Consider the following 16187-nt stretch of genomic DNA (forward strand, 5'->3'; position numbering starts at 1 on the left):
TTATGGGATCGAGCCCCACATCAGGCTCCTCCACTATGAGCCTGCTTCTTCCTCTCCCACTTCCCCCTGCTTGTGTTCCCTCTCTCGCTGGCTGTCTCTATCTCTGTCGAATAAATAAATAAAATCTTTGAAAAAAAATTTTTGTGATTCAATATTCTTTTCTACTTAAACGTTTATAATCATAAACCACTTTATATTTGTCAGTGATTATACAAGACTACAATCTGTTCAACAGCATTTAATTATGAAAAATGTCTTACCCAACACCTTTATGTCCACTTTGGATTCTGCCTTGAATTCCCTTCAGAATATTCAGACAGACAAAGCAGAGAATAGCAGGTGATGTGGGACAGCACTTATTGAGAGTAGAAGAGTGGCTGGAAATTCAAGAAATGTTAGTTTGCCTAGTGGTTGCCTTTCTTCAGTCACTTCTTCAAAGGGCCCCAATCCCTCGTCATCCTGATCACAACTTCTTTACCAATTATCTTCCCTCTTCTTCAAGTACAGAATTTTCTTTTTTCCATCTCTCTGAGAGTTGTCTTATTTCCCCTACTTCATTTAGTATATTAATTATTTCTTGGATGTTTTTGTTTTCTACTCAAGTGTAAAGGGCAGGGACCGCGATTTCAGTGTTGTTGCCTACAACCCCTGTTGAATTGGTGGCTCTGAAATCAGACCCATTCTTCATTCTTGCCAGTGGAGCTGGAGTCCTTTTGGAGGTAGGACTAGACCTCCACCATCTTTGGACCACCCAAATCCAAGCTGCTAACTTCACTGATGTGTTCCATTGTCCCTTAGCTCATCACTAGGTGATTCCCTATTCTGATTCTTGTTGTTCTTGTTCCAGTACCACTTGCCTTGATGTTGCAGTAACTTTTGGAGTGAGGGGGTGGAAAAGAGTTGTTCCTGAATGTGATCTGGGACTTAAAGAATGTGTGTACATTTATTTGACAGTAGCAGCCATGGTGTGCCAAGCATGTTACATGACTGAAGTAATTATAAGGTTGGTGACTCTAGCAGTAGTCTAGCTAGAGTGCATGGGGGTTGGAGCAGACATTATCCTTCCATATTCTGTCTTGTGGTTAAGGCCATGGTTCACCATTACTGCCAGCATCAGGTGCATCTGTCTGTATGTTGTCCTTCCAATGGGACGGTTTCAGGACTTCTAACAATCATTTTTTTTTGTTTATTTTGTGACAGATGATTCAAGAGAGCCGGTTTCTCATAGAAATGGCAGATACAGTCCAGGAAAAGATCGTGCAGTGTCAGAAAGCAGGTAATCTCCCTACTTCTGCCCCATTTTGTTTAGAAACATAGTGATAACTCTTAGTAGTTTTTGAAGTTTCTGTTTTTACTCTTAAAATTCAAATATTTTGTGCCATAGTTTAACTATACTTTTGAGTTAAACTTAAGTCTTTGTTTAGTACAGAATAAATTGAAGTGACAGTAGGTGGGTTGTATGTATATGGGGGTAGTGTCTGAAGATGTCTAGAGAGGTGAGGGGTTCTGAATCTACTTTTGTGGTTTTGAAGTCTGTCAAAACCCTTTACTACACATTGCTCCTTAAGATACCACCTCATTTTTTTAATTTGAGCCATAATCCTATTTATCTCCTAGGCTTTTGACTCAATTATTAGTCATTATTTTAGATTTGTTCTTTCTTTAAGGATGGGATGGGTCACATATCTGTGAGGTACCCCTCTGTTTATTTGTATTCACCTTCGTACACACCCTGTACTTTTATCTTTCTTGGATTTATGTTTTCCATGATTCCCATGCACAATGATTATGATGAGAAAGATGACAATAATGACAAGTGCTTGATATATTTGCATAAGATAAACTGTGCACACACACTGTTACTTAGTCCTTATAACAACTCTGCAAGTTAAGCACCATTGTGTCCAATTTATAGATGAAGCATCTGAGATTCTGAGAGATTGAGTGAATCACTGAAGATTCCATATTAACACAGGGTAGAGCTGACATCTGAACCCAGACTAGACTTTAAAAATGGTGCTCTTCGCTGACTGGTCCACAGGCTTAAATGTTTCTGCTGACAGAAAGCACAAAAATAATACCAGTACTTATACAATGCTCTTATATACCAGACACTACTTTGAGAGCTTTATATGTATTGACTCATTTAATCTTCAACCACAGTACCTTGAAGTAAAGTTTCTTGCTATCACCATTTCACTAGTGAGGAAACTGGATTGCAGAGAGTTTCAAGATCTTGCTCATGCTTATGTAGCTAGTAAGTGGTAGAGCCAGAGTGTAAGCCCAACCCCACAATCACGCTCTTACCACGCACTGTATTTGTAATGTTAACACTAGAAGGTTAATGTGGTTTTTAGCCACATTAGTAAAAGTAGAGTAACTAGAACAAGGAGGGTGGTGGTAAATCCCTCCCCTGTGTGGGCTGCTTCAAGCCCACTTGGAGTATGATATTCCTGGATGCAGGTTCCTACAAGCTCAACTCCAGGAAGCTGTGCAATGCGGAGGCTCTGCCTGGATGTCATCTTTAAAGAAGAGTCATTGTTAGTAAAGCTGAAATGTGCTAGAATGTTTAATCTGGAGGAGAAAAGATTCTAGTGGACTTTATCTAATATCTTTCTTCAAATATTTAAAGGACTGCACTGTGGAAAAGAGATTAGGGTTAGCTGGTCTGGGTCTAGCTAACACCAAGGAGTGAAGGTTCCAGGGAGAGAGACTTTGGCTTGATATCAGTCATAGCCTTCCAAAGACGGCATAAGCTGTCCAGAAGAAAGTGTGCTTCCCATTTCTGAGGATGATGATATTTTTTTTAGTATTCAAGCTTGAGAAATGATTGAGCTAAAAATAACTTTAAGGCCATTCCCAAAGCTGAAGTATTTAGTTGTTTCCAGGAACACTATTTATAAAACATCTTTTTATTTTTACTCAACATTTATTGATTAACATTGTTATCCATATGGACTCCAGGGTCTACTGTCAAACCATATGGAGGGTTTATAAGGAAAAGTAAAGTAAGTGCATCTATTACATATGGTTATCAGTCACACATTGTCACGCATTACACCATTTCACAAAAAAGCCAGGTAGAAGACAAACAAGACACATGTAACTTATTGGAAGAATTTGGTTCTTAACCTCCTTCTTATGTCTTTATCTGGTGGCTCCTGGCTGTTTAATATGTAATTTGGTCTAATGCATTGATTATTGTTAGTTTGCCCCTAAGGATAGCCATTGGTGGGGATGAACAGAATGGGAAGGAGCATTTGATTCAGGGTTTTCAAAATTATGAGAAAAGGACAGGAATGGGAATTTTTTCAGAATAAAATACCCATTTTTTTTTTCTGAAATTTATACTAAGAATTCTTATATGTTCTTTTTTTCAAAGGGATGGAATTCCACGAGGAACTTCATAATCTAGGGGCTAAAGAAGGCTTGAAAGGAAGAAAACTCAACAAGGCAACTGAGAGCTTTGCTTGGAACATTACAGTATTGAAGGTAAATGAAATTCCCAGGTGCCCTCTTTGCCTTTATTTTTCTTCTGCTCATCTCTCCAATGTGTAGAGAGGCATCAGTGGTTAAATGCAGTGATTGGAATTTTTAAGTAATGTGTGGCCTAATCACCAGGTTCATGCTGTAAGTGATGAGGAGATTGACATACTTTTTGCCATAATAGGGCAAATGAGGTTTGTGGTGGAGACAGAGGACAGAGTGACCTAATTCCACCACCCGGTGTTTTTACTCACATGAACGCTTCTGCTCAAGTCAATATAGCTGTTCTTGTTTGTGGAAAGAATAACGCCAAATGCTGTGGGACAAAGATCCAGCATGAGTGATTTGGAAGAGCTTTAAACTATAGAATATCTGGAGCCACTTAGGATTATTTTATTTTAAGAACAGTCTCTATAAATACATTTATTTTCGCAAATAGTTTCTTGAGATTATGATTTGCTCTTCTGAAAATTGGTTTTAGGATTTTGAAATAAAGATGCCACTTTTCATATTTTCTTATGTGAAAGGAAAGATGATTTAGGCAGTTGGAATAATTTATTCCTGACAGTGTGTTGGGAAGAAAACAGCCACAAACAAAATTAATCATTGCTGAAGTTTAAAGAACACCTACTATATGTCACATACTGTTTTACAAGCTTTTTATAAATTAACATTTTAATACACACAACAACTCAATCCTATTATTATTATTTTTTAAAGATTTTATTTGTTTGAGAGAGAGAGAGAGAGCATGATGAGTGGGGAGAGGGGCAAAGGGAGAGGGAAAGGAGACTCCCCGCTGAGCAGGGAGCCCAATGCCAGCTCTATCCAAGGACTCTGAGATCATGACCTGAGCCAAAGGCAGATGCTTAACTAACTGAGCTACCCAGGCACCCCCCAATACTATTATTAATCTCATTTTACAGGTGAGAAAACTGAGGCATTGAAAACCTAGGTATATTACCCAAGACCACTCTGCTAGTAAATGATGGAGGTAGAGTTTGAACCCAGACAGTCTGGTGTCAAAGAGATATATTTAACTTGCTCTGCTGAGAAATGTGTTTATGTGAAAATGCTAGGTGAACTGAAAGATTTATTTCAAATGTTTATTAAAAATTCAGTTCACAAATATTTGTTAACCTCCCACTATGTACCGAGCTCTGTGCTAGGCACTGAGGATCCACGGAGAACAGAAGAGGTGCCGTCCCTGACCTCATGAGTTAACAGTCTGGGGCCGGGGAGTGGGGCAGTGGAAAATAGGCATCATTTGCTTAATGAGCAGGGAGGAGCATTAATATAAGGAGGAACTTATTTTCTAATATTAGAGTACGACATGGCAGTGTGCATGCTGGTGCAAACACTTTCTGGTCAGCAAATATTTATGTGGGCTTGCTAATGTGCCAATCACAGAAAGGTGCTATGGATACAAATATCAAAAGAGTTAATACTTGAGCCTCTAGGGCTAGTCTACAAAGGGGAACAGACATATAACTAAAAATAGCCATCAGTTATTCAATACTTACTATGTGACAAGCACTCATGCCTAAGTAGTTTATATACATTTCCCCTTTCCTCTTTGCAATAATGGGCTGACCTTGCAGCGACTCATGCTGACCCTGGTATGACTCTCCCCATCTCACAGATGAGGAAACTGAGGTTTAGTTAGGTTTAAATTTCTTGCCTTCAGCTAGTAAGTAGCAAAGCAGAAATTTCAGCTCATGCCCATGGTTCTACACTACACTGTCCTCCTGCTTCCCTTAAAATTCAATCCATGTGATTGAGTCTAGTCAGCCTAGTTCAGGGGTGCTGAAGCTGTGAAGCTTCAGCCAAGTTATATAATCCCTCGAAGGTTGACAATAATATTAGGGTAGACAACAATATTAACACCCAGGGTTTGCTGAGAATTAAATGAGGTAACACATACAAAATATTTAAGTCACAGTGCATAAAACTAGACATTCTATATATACACCCATATACGCTATTACTTTGGCCAGGTAAGGATGACCATTGGAGGAACAAGTTTGTTGTTGTTGCTTATTTTATTTAAAAATTTTTTAAGTTTATTAATTTTTAAATTGAGATATGATTTCTTATTTCTTTATTAACCTATGGCTTAAGGCCATTCACTGTTTTCTGAGGTTGGTTTCTGTGTTTATTTGGTTCAGTGACGGAGGTGGATTGCTAGATGGGGCCGAGCAAATGCTGTACATGTCATTCTAAGACAGACCTCTTGAAACATGACCAATATTCTATGATTATAGCTCATGTACTAGCTGCTGGTGTTTCAGCTTGAGTGCTACAACTTAAATAAGAATAGTGAATTTTTCCGAACTTTTAATATTTCCTTTCCCTTATTGCATTTCATGGGCTTGTTAATCAGGTGCTCTTTCCACAAGTGCTGAACAAATGTCCTTCTTGGAATTTGGTTCCTTCTTTCTTTCTTTCTTTTTTTTCTTTTTTTTCTTTTTTTTTTTTTCTTTCTTTCTTTCTTTCTTTCTTTCTTTCTTTCTTTCTTTGTTTTTTTAGAGAGAACAGGGGCAGAGTGAGAGGGAGAGAGAGAATCTCAAGCATGCTCCATGCCCAGTGCGGAGCCCAACATGGTGCTCAATCTCATGACTCTGAGATCGTGACCTGAGCCAAAATCAAGGGTCGGATGATTAACCGACTGAGCCACCCAGGTGCCCAGGCTGGGCTCTTTTGGAGACTGTTTAGTCTAATGATCCTCTCTGAGAAGATTCTTCTAAGACTCTCCCTTTATTTTGTATCTTGAATGTGAAGCTCTTAGTTCCTGCCTTGTTCTCCAGCCTTCCTGTTCATTTTCCAAGCTCCTAACATCTTCCAATAAATGCCCTTTCTTCTTAAATTTTCTAGATTCAATTTATGTTGCTTACAACTGGTTGAGTGATAATAATCAAACTTGTAAGACATGATCATTGAATTAGTAGGATATGGCATGGCTCACTATAAAATTGCGCATTGCTAACTGAAAAGGTTTCCTTACATACAATTTATATAAGTACTCTCCACTATCTAGGGGAAGGGAGTGGGAATTGATTAATATTGGTTGAATATGTGGGTTCATGTAGCTAAACATATTTAATCCAATATACTTTCCAACAAGTAAGGGAGAAGCTGGGAAAAATGACAAACGTGCCCCTAGGGAGATGGTGGGTTGGAGCAAGGAGTGGTAGAAAGGGGCACTGGCTTTAAAGCAAATTGAGCTGAGACTAAAAAATAAATCTTTAGTTTATGTTTCCTGCAATTCAGTGTTACATTGATCTAATATTAATAAATGGCAGGGAAGCTAGAGAAAAACTTGCAGTGATAAGGAGATGAATAGCTCTATAGTATAATGAATGTGAATTATACTTAGTGTCCACATTTTCTAAGACAGAGATGAGGACTTAGGATCCAGCAAGAAGGCTGAAATCAAAATGGTCATAGAAGCTCCCATCCGTATTTTTTTTTTTCCCTTCCATTCATATTTTAGCACCTTGCATGGGTTCAGAGTAGGACTTGCTTAGCAGATCTTTTGCATTTCCCCACACTTTAGCCATATGCCAATAGCCAACTATAACATTATCCTCCTATCTTTTTATTTCTCTTTCACTGCTGAGCACAAACTCAAACTCCTTAAATAGCCATTGTGTTTATTTGGAGTGGTATGATGAAACATGTCTCCATGACTCAGTCTTCAGTATATTTTCCAGATAATCGCTGGACCGAGATAGCTCCATTTCATCCTACCCTCACACATTAAGAATTCCTCCCATCTGTCTTTCCTCCATGCTGTCCTTCAGAAATGAATTTTATATGGTAATTAACATAATATTAAAATCTTACAATGGGAATTTCCCCTGTTCTTTAAGTCTTCCAGAAAGAGCTGCTACAACTTCACCTGCTTAGTTAACCTATTGTAGTAAATTTTTATTAATTTTGGAAGTGTTTCACTCAGCAGAGGTCTGAAGATCTTTTGGAAGAGAGATATGAATTTATACTATGTCACTGATAAAACACAATGTGTTATAAAGTGGAATTCATTTAAAGTCTTGGACTCCATGCAGAGTGACTTGACTCCTCAAGTGTAAGAAGAGCTTCATTGTAAAGCAGTTACACCTACAAAACTGAAATTAGAAAGAACCCACGAGTAGCATTTTTAGTGAGCTTTCCCAATATATGTTTTTCTAACTTGGCCTGTTGGCTATTTTAAGGAACTAAATTCCATTATCTTTACATTTTTAAAAAAATTGATGAAAAAAATCAATTTAGGAGGCTGGAGATGTGTCAAGTAGAGATAAATAAAAATAATATTGAAAAAATATAACTAGTAAACATTTTATTGTAAAATTTATGAAGGTAGTTGGTAACTAGAGCTTGAAAAGGAATAAAAATATTAGAAAGCGGCTAACCTCTTATTTGTTCATAAATTTCATTGATTACTAGTTGAATGACATGATTAAATAAATTAAGAATGAATCATTACTTCATCAATGAGCACTTCTATTAATTGACATGTACTTATACTTTCCATAGATAGATTTCCAGCTTGTAATTTAATTCATTCCAGTGTGTGTCATAAAAAAAATAAGTTTCTTTTATAGATTTATATTCAGTAGATATGACTAATCTTTTTCTGCGTAAATTTTTGGCTTTTTATTACTGCTTAAGCCTCTGCTTCTTCTGCTTTTATCTTGGCAACATTTTCATTTTCCTTGGGAAGAGCAGAGGCTGAAGCTTTTCACTTCTCCTTGGGTACTTGTGCTGCTAATGCAGACAGGTTCTCTTATTTGGTCCCCGAATTTCAGGCTCTCACATCTCTGGGGACTCTTGCTGCATCAGGGAAATTAAACGAATGTCAGTGTGGTAATATGCTTTTTAACAGAGCCTGCAAACTCACTTGAAGTCCTTGCTCATTGTTGAGAGATAGGAAAAGGGAAACAAGATGATGTGTTATTAAGTAAAAAGGTACAAGGAGAGGCATCCATCTCTGAAAGTCTGAATGACAGCAAAAATGGGGTCACCCTCAACTGAGTGACCATAGACATTTTAAATCATTCTTTGTGATGCTGTGTGTGTGTGTGTGTGTGTGTGTATCAAATCAGTATTTTCTGGCAGCCATAGGGACTGTGCTCCTGGAGGCTGCTCTGAGGTTATATAAAGAAGGAACATGTCCAGTGTTCTCTATGTTATCTATTGAGAACTTCTCAATGGTGTTTCTGGCAGCTGCTGGCTATTGTTGCAGTAGAAGCTGAAGAAAGGCTAGCTTTCCTCCTGAGGCAGCTCTTTCAGAGAAGAACAGCAATTTATGAAGTCTGAAGAAAGAGGCCCCAAATGATAACAATGTATTAATAATAAACTAGTCTTCATATTGACATTACTATGAATTGTTAAGAAACATAAAGCAAAGTAGTTAAGAGTATAGATGCTGAAGCCAGGCACTTTCTAGCTGTGTGGTCTTGGAAAAATCTCCTTTTACTTCTGTGCTTCTGAGTCAATTGGGATACATTGTGCTGTGGAAACAAAAATCTGAAAACATCAGTGGCTTAAAACAATAGCTTATTTCTTGCTTGCCCTGTGTCCGTCACAAGACACAGCAAGTATCACTTAGGAACTCAGGCTACTAGGAGCTCTATCTAATGCTTCTACAATCATAGAGGTAGGGAAGCACAAATTGGTTTTAAACACTTCTGCCAAGTAGTGTCATATATTCCTTCTATTTACATTTGACTGGCCAAAGCAAGCCACACGGTCAAATCTGACTCAATGGAGTGGTGCAGGTGTATATTTTCTCAAGGAAAGGGAAAGATTTGGGTGACTATAATGAGGTTCCTCAGCTACACCCACCTCATAGGTTATGTGAGGACTAAATGAGTAAATATATGTAAAGTGGTGTCCAGCATATAAAAAGTGCTGTATAGTTGTTATTTCTATTATTAACAATTAGCATTCACTGCTTACAATAAGCAGTTAAGTGATTTTCACACAACATCTTAAGTAATTTTAAGGGTAACCCTGTAAAGTTGCTGTTACTGCACCCATTTTATAGATTAAAAAAACTGAGGCTTGAGACATTAAGTAGGATTCCCATTGGCATGTGGATATTGAGTGATGGAGCAAGGATCTAAATCCAGAGCCCATGCTGTCAGCCCACTATCCTCTACTGTTGGAATATTGACAGCATCATAATAATGATATGTTAACTGAGTGCTTTTTATGTGTCAAGTATTGTACTAAGTGCTTTATATTTATTATCTTATGTGAGTAAGTGTCCTGTCCAGATAACATGAGAATTCCAGTCACCTTGGCAGTGGATTCCTACAGTGCAGAAAGGTACATTGAAAGAGTGTCGCTTCGGACTACCAATTCTCCCTGTTCTGACACTACATTCACCAAGCAACTTGGTTCTCAACTTGGCTTCCCAAGTATACTTTTCTGGTGGAGATGGAATGGATTGACCAAGTGACATAACTAGTCCTATCTGCCTGGAAGTCACATTTCTCTTTGTAAATGAGTCAGTTAACTTCCTTTTTCACCAGCCCACGAGCTTGGGCAGTGTGAATCAGCTCCCCAGGGCCTGATCACTCTGGAGCATTGGATGTAATTGAGCCCTTGGACAGATACCACTGAGATTAGGAAAGCAAAACAAAATAACAAAAATACCAAAGCCCAGGGCCCGACCCTGAACCCACCCTGAGAGCGCAGCCAACCTCCTCCTGTTTCTCTTGGACAGCTACACGGTTCCCTGGCTTTCCGTCTAGACGTTGCCAGCCTTCACAACTTGATGAGGTAAAGTTTTAGAGCTATGCCTCCAGCAAGAGCGTTGCAAAAGCCACACTCCTTTTTCTGTTCCTTCCTCAGCCTACTCCTCTGCACCCTCAACTCTACCTCTCAGATGCGTAGTCTATCCTTTATCACCTAAGGCTTTAGAGCAGAAATCCTGGAATCTTCTCCTTTGAATAACAAACCTGAGACGATTTAGAAATGAGAGGTGAAGTCCCTATTAGGTAAATTCCTTAGGCTTTTACTGAGAAGAAAAGAGACTGACAGGCAAAACTGAAGAGCCTTTAAATCACCAATCTTGATAATTGAACTTTCAAAGAGTTTTAAACAAAGCTTTTAATTCTGAATAGAGACTAGGTGCGTGTGCGCGCGTGTGTGCGCGCGTGCACACATAGAGTTTTTAATTCTGGTAAGTCTAAGGAAAATACTTTCTAATAATGCATACAAAGTAACAAAATTTTGGTCTGTGAGTTCCTATTTTATTTTAGAATTAATTATCTAAGAGTTTAGACCTGTAGGAAGTTGGACATGAGTCTAAAAATCTGCAAAAAGTGTAATCTTTAAAAATTAGATTATCTGGGGGCACCTGGGTGGTTCAGCAGCTAAGCGTCTGCCTTCGGCTCAGGTCATGATCTCAGGGTCCTGGTATCAGGCCGCGCATCGGGCTCCCTGCTCAGCGGGGAGCCTGCTTCTCCCTCTCCCTCTGCCTGCTGCTCTCCTTGCTTGTGCTCTCTCCCTCTCTCTCTCTCTGTCAAATATATAAATAAATAAATCTTTAAAAAATTAGATTATCTTTCTCACCTAAAGATGAGATCAGATTTTATGATAGCTGGAGTCCTTCTATGTCTTCACATTTTTATGATTATTTGTCATTTTCAGTCTTTCTCTGCGCTTATCTACATTCCATTGTTTAAACACACTGATCCTGTCCTCACTAACCTATCAATAGTGTAAATCTCTGTACTTATACATCTTTTCTTTTATGTCTTAATCCCCCTCCTTTGTTTTGTTTCTAACCTATGGCAGCACGAAGCCCTAATTACATTCAGTTTCTGTTCTCACTTCACAGACTCTCAGTGCAATGTCCCCACTGCCGTATTTTCCCTTCCTGATGGCTCTTTCCAAGTAAGATGATCTATACTTACCATCTTTTGGGAATTTTTGTTTCCCGAGTTTTTTTTTTTTAATTGTGCTAAAATACATAGAGCATAAATTTTGCCATCTTAATTATTTTTAAGCAACAGTTCAGGGGTATTAAATACATTCATAGTGTTGTGCAACCATCACCACCATCCATGCCCATAACTCTTCTCATCTTGTAAAATGAAATTTGGGATCTACTAAAAAATAACTCAGCCCCTGAAGACCACCATTCTACTTTCTGTTTCTATGATTTTTTGACTACTCTAAGTACTTCATAAATGTGGAATCATGCGGTATTTGTCTTTTTTGGTGACTGGCTTATTTCACTTAGCATAATGTCCTCAGGGCTCAGCCATGTTGTAATATGTGTCAGAAAGTCCTTCTTTTATATAGCTGAATAATATTCTGTTGTATATAAATACATTGTGTGTTTTACATTTATTTATATATTTATTTTTATTTATTTTATTTTTTATTTTAATTCCAGTATAGTTAACATACAGTGTTATATTACTTTCAGGTGTACAGCATAGTGATTCAACAATTCTATACTCAGTGCTCTTCGAGAAAAGTATACTCTTTAATCCCCTTTACCTATTTCACCCATCCCCCCATCCACCACCCCAACCATCAGTTTGTTCTCTATTGTTAAGAGCTTGTTTTTTGTTTTGTCTCTTTTTTTTCTGTTTGTTTCTTAAATTCCACGTATGAATGAAATCATATGGCATTTGTCTTTCTCTGACGGATTTATTTTTCTTAGCATAATACTCTTTAGATCCATCCATGTTTCTTTAAATGGCAAGATTCTATTCTTATTTATGGCTGAGTAATATTCTGTTGTGTGTGTGTATCATATCTTCTTTATCCATTTATCTATTAATGGACACTTGGGCTCCTTCATAATTTGGCTATTGTAAATAATGCTGCAAAAAATATAGGGGTGCCTATATCTTTTCAAATTAGTGTTTTCATTTTCTTTGGGTAAATGCTCAGGAGTGGAATTACTGGATCATAGGGTACTTCTATTTTTAATTTTTGAGGAAACTCCATACTGTTTTCCACAGTGGCTGCACCTGTTTGCATTCCCACCAACAGTGCACAGGGGTTCCTTTTTCTCTACATCCTGTCAACACTTGTTTCCTGTGTTTTTGATTTTAGTCATTCTGACAGGTGTGAAGTGGCATCTCATTGTGGTTTTGATTTGTGTTTCCCTGATGATGAGTGATGTTGAATATCTTTTCAAGTGTTTGTTGGCCATTTGTGTCTTCTTTGGAGAAATGTCTATTCATGTCTTCTGCCCATTTCTAACTGGATTATTTGTTTTTTTGTGTGTTGAGTTGTATAAGTTCTTTATATATTTTGGATACTAACCCTTTATTGAATATATCATTTGCAGATAACTTCTCCCTTTCATTAGGTTGTCTTTAGGTTTTGTTGATTATTTCCTTTGCTGTGCAGAAGCTTTTTATTTTTATTTTTGCTTTTGTTTCCCTTGCCTCAGGAGACATCTAGAAAAATGTTGGTATGGCCAGTGTCAGAGAAATGACTGCCTGTGCTGTCTTCTAGGATTTTTATGGTTTCAGGTCTGACATTTAGGTTCTTAATCCATTTTGAGTTTATTTTTGTGTATAATATAATAAAGTGGTCCAGATTCATTCTTTTGCGTGTTGCTGTCCAGTTTTCCCATACTATTTGTTGAAGAGACTTTTTCCCACTGCATGTTCTTGCCTCCTTTGTCAAAGATTAATCGTGGGTTTGTGGGTTTATTTCTGAGCTCTCTATTCTGTTCAATTGATCTGTGTCTGTTTTTGTGCCAGTACCATACTGTTTTGATTACTATAGATTTGTAGTATATCTTGAAATCTGGGATTGTGATACCTTTAGTTTTGTTCTTCTTTTTCCAGTTTGCTTTGACTATTCTGGGTGTCTTTTGGTTCCATACAAATTTTAGGATTATGTGTTTTAGTTCTGTGAAAATTGCTGTTGGTATTTTCATAGGGATTGCATTAAATCTGTAGACTGCTTTGGGTAGTGTGGACATTTTGACAATATTTGTCTTCCAATCCATGAGCATGGAGTATCTTTCCATTGTAGTCATCTTCAATTTCTTTCATCAGTGTTTTGTAGTTTTCATAGTATAGGTCTTTCTCCTCCTTAAGTTTATTCCCAGGTATTTAATTCTTTTTGGTGCAATTGTAAATGGGGTTGTTTTCTTTCTTTCTTTCATTCTTTCTTTCTTTCATTCTTTCTTTCTTTCTTTCTTTCTTTTTTTTTTTTTACATTATTTATTTATTTATTTAACAGAGAGAGAGCATGCGCAGGGGGAGGGGCAGAGAGAGAGAGAGAGAGAGAGAGAGAAGCGGACTCTCCGCTGAGCAGGGAGCCTGATCTGGGGCTCAATCCCAGGACCCTGGGATCATGAGCTGAACTGAAGGCAGGCACTTAACCGACTGAGCCACCCAGGCACCCTGGGGTTATTTTCTTAATTTCTCTTTCTGCTATTTCATTTTAGTTTATAGAAATGCAATGGATTTCTGTATATTGATTTTGTATCCTCTGACCTTACCAAATTCTATCAATTCTAGTAGTTTTTTGATGGAGACTTTAAGGTTTCTATATATAGTATCCTGTCATCTGCAAATAGTGAAGCTTTTATTTCTTCTTATGAATGTGGATGCCTTTTGTTCCTTTTTGTTATCTGATTGCTATGGCTAGTATGTCCAGTACTATGTTAAATAAAAGTGGTGAGAGATTCCCTCTTTGTCTTGCTCTGGATCTTAGGGGAAAAGCTCTCAGTTTTTCACCATTGGGTGTGATGTTAGTTGTGGGTTTTCATATGTGGCCTTTACTGTGTTGAGGTATGTTCCCTCTAAACCTACTTTGTTGAGGTTTTTCTTTTTTTTTTTTTTTTAAATCATGAATGGATGTTGTACTTTGCTAAATGCTTTTTCTGCATTTACTGATATGATCATATAGTTTTTATCCTTTCTCTTATTGATGTAATGTATCACATTGATTGATTTGCAAATATTGAACCACCCTTGAATTCCAGGAATAAATCCCACTTGATTGTGGTGAATGATTATTTGGCTTGCTAATATTTTGCTGGGATTTTTTTTTTTAAATCTGTATTCATGAGAGATATTGGCTTATACTTTTCTTTCTTTTCTTTCTTTCTTTTTTTCTTTTTGTAGTGTCTTTCTCTGGTTTTGGTATCAGGGTAATGCTGGCCTCTTGAATGAATTTGGAAACTTTCTTTCCTCTTCTATTTTTTGGAAGAGCTTGAAGGGAATTGGTTTGGATTCTCTTTAAATGTTTCATAGAATTCACCTGTGAAGCCATGTGGTCCTGGACTTTTGTTAGTTGGGAGATTTTTGATTACTGCTTCGATTTCATTGCTAGTAGTCGATCTGTTCAAATTTTCTATTTCTTCCTGATTCAGTTTTGGGAGACTATTTGTTTCTAAGAATTTATTCATTTTTTTCTAGGTTGTCCAATTTGTTGGCATATAATTTTTATAATGTTCTTTTATAATTCTTTGTATTTCTGTGGTGTCGATTGTTATTTCTTCTCTTTCATTTCTGATTTTTTAAATTTGAGTCCTCTTTCTTTTTCTTTCTTTCTTTCTTTCTTTCTTTCTTTCTTTCTTTCTTTCTTCCTTCCTTCCTTCCTTCCTTCCTTCCTTCCTTCCTTCCTTCCTTTCTAATGAATCTGGCTAAAAGTTTATCAGTTTTGCGTGGCGGGGGGAATGGGATAGGCTGGTGATGGGTAGTAAGGAGGGCATGTATTGCATGGTGCACTGGGTATTATACACAACTAATGAATCATGGAACTTTACATCAAAAACCAGGGATGTACTGTATGGTGACTAACATAATATAATAAAAAATAAATAAACTCATGTTGTCTTAAAAAAAAAAAAGTTTATCAATTTTGGTGATCTCTTCAAAGAACCAGCTCCTGGTTTCACCAATCTATTCTATTGTTGTTTTTACTTCTATTTCATTTATTTCTGCTCTAATCTTTATTTTTTTCCTTCCTTCTACTGGTTTTGGGTTTGGTTTGTTCTTTTTCTAGCTTCTTGAGGTGTAGGGTTAAGTTGTTTATTTGAGATTTTTCTTGCTTCTTAGGCAGGCCTATATTACTATAAACTTCCCTCTTAAAACTGCTTTGCTGCATCCCAAAGATTTTGGACCACAGCGCTTTCATTTTCATTTATATCTATATATTTTTTGATTTCTTCTTTGATCTTCGTTGACCCATTTATTGTTTAGTAGCCTGTTATTTAACCTATGAGTATTTGTGCTCTTCCAGATTTTATCATTGTGGATGATCTTTAATTTCACTGTGTGTGGTCAGAAAAGATGCGTGGTTTGACTTCAGTCTTTTTGAATTTGTTGAGACTTGTTTTGTGACTCAGTATGTAATCTATTCTGGAGAATGTTCCATGTGTACTTGAAAAGAATGTATATTTTGCTGTTTTAGGATTTAATATTCTGAATATATCTGCTAGATCCATTTGGTCCAATGGGTCATTCATTTTTTAAAAAGTTTTTATTTATTTATTTGATAGAGAGTGTCTGAGAGAGAGAGAGAGAGCTTGAGAGCACACAAGTAGTGGGAAGACAGAGGGAGAAGCAGACTCCGCTCTAAGCAGGGAGCCTGATGTGGGGCTTGATCCCAGGACCCTGGGATCATGACCTGAACTGAAGGCAGACGCTTAAACAACTGAGCCACCCAGATGCCCCCATCTCCCCTGGTGGAACATTCAAAGC

General features: G+C 37.4%; 1 protein-coding gene across 8 annotated transcripts in view; it reads left to right on the plus strand.

The window, feature by feature from the left end:
* Positions 1-16187, plus strand: part of PLCL1 (phospholipase C like 1 (inactive)) — a 328454-nt gene that overhangs the window by 273229 nt on the left and 39038 nt on the right. For 7 of the 8 annotated variants that reach the window (XM_019800484.2, XM_034654909.1, XM_034654908.1 and 4 more), the window contains 2 exons: positions 1201-1276; positions 3383-3492. In XM_019800484.2, the coding sequence (XP_019656043.2) occupies positions 1201-1276; positions 3383-3492 (186 nt within the window). Of the gene's footprint in view, positions 1-1200; positions 1277-3382; positions 3493-11338; positions 11437-16187 lie in introns of those variants that run through there. The other variant, XM_034654906.1, reaches the window with a different exon arrangement.

This window comes from Ailuropoda melanoleuca, chromosome 2 (assembly GCF_002007445.2).
Source record: "Ailuropoda melanoleuca isolate Jingjing chromosome 2, ASM200744v2, whole genome shotgun sequence".
NCBI lineage: Eukaryota > Metazoa > Chordata > Mammalia > Carnivora > Ursidae > Ailuropoda > Ailuropoda melanoleuca.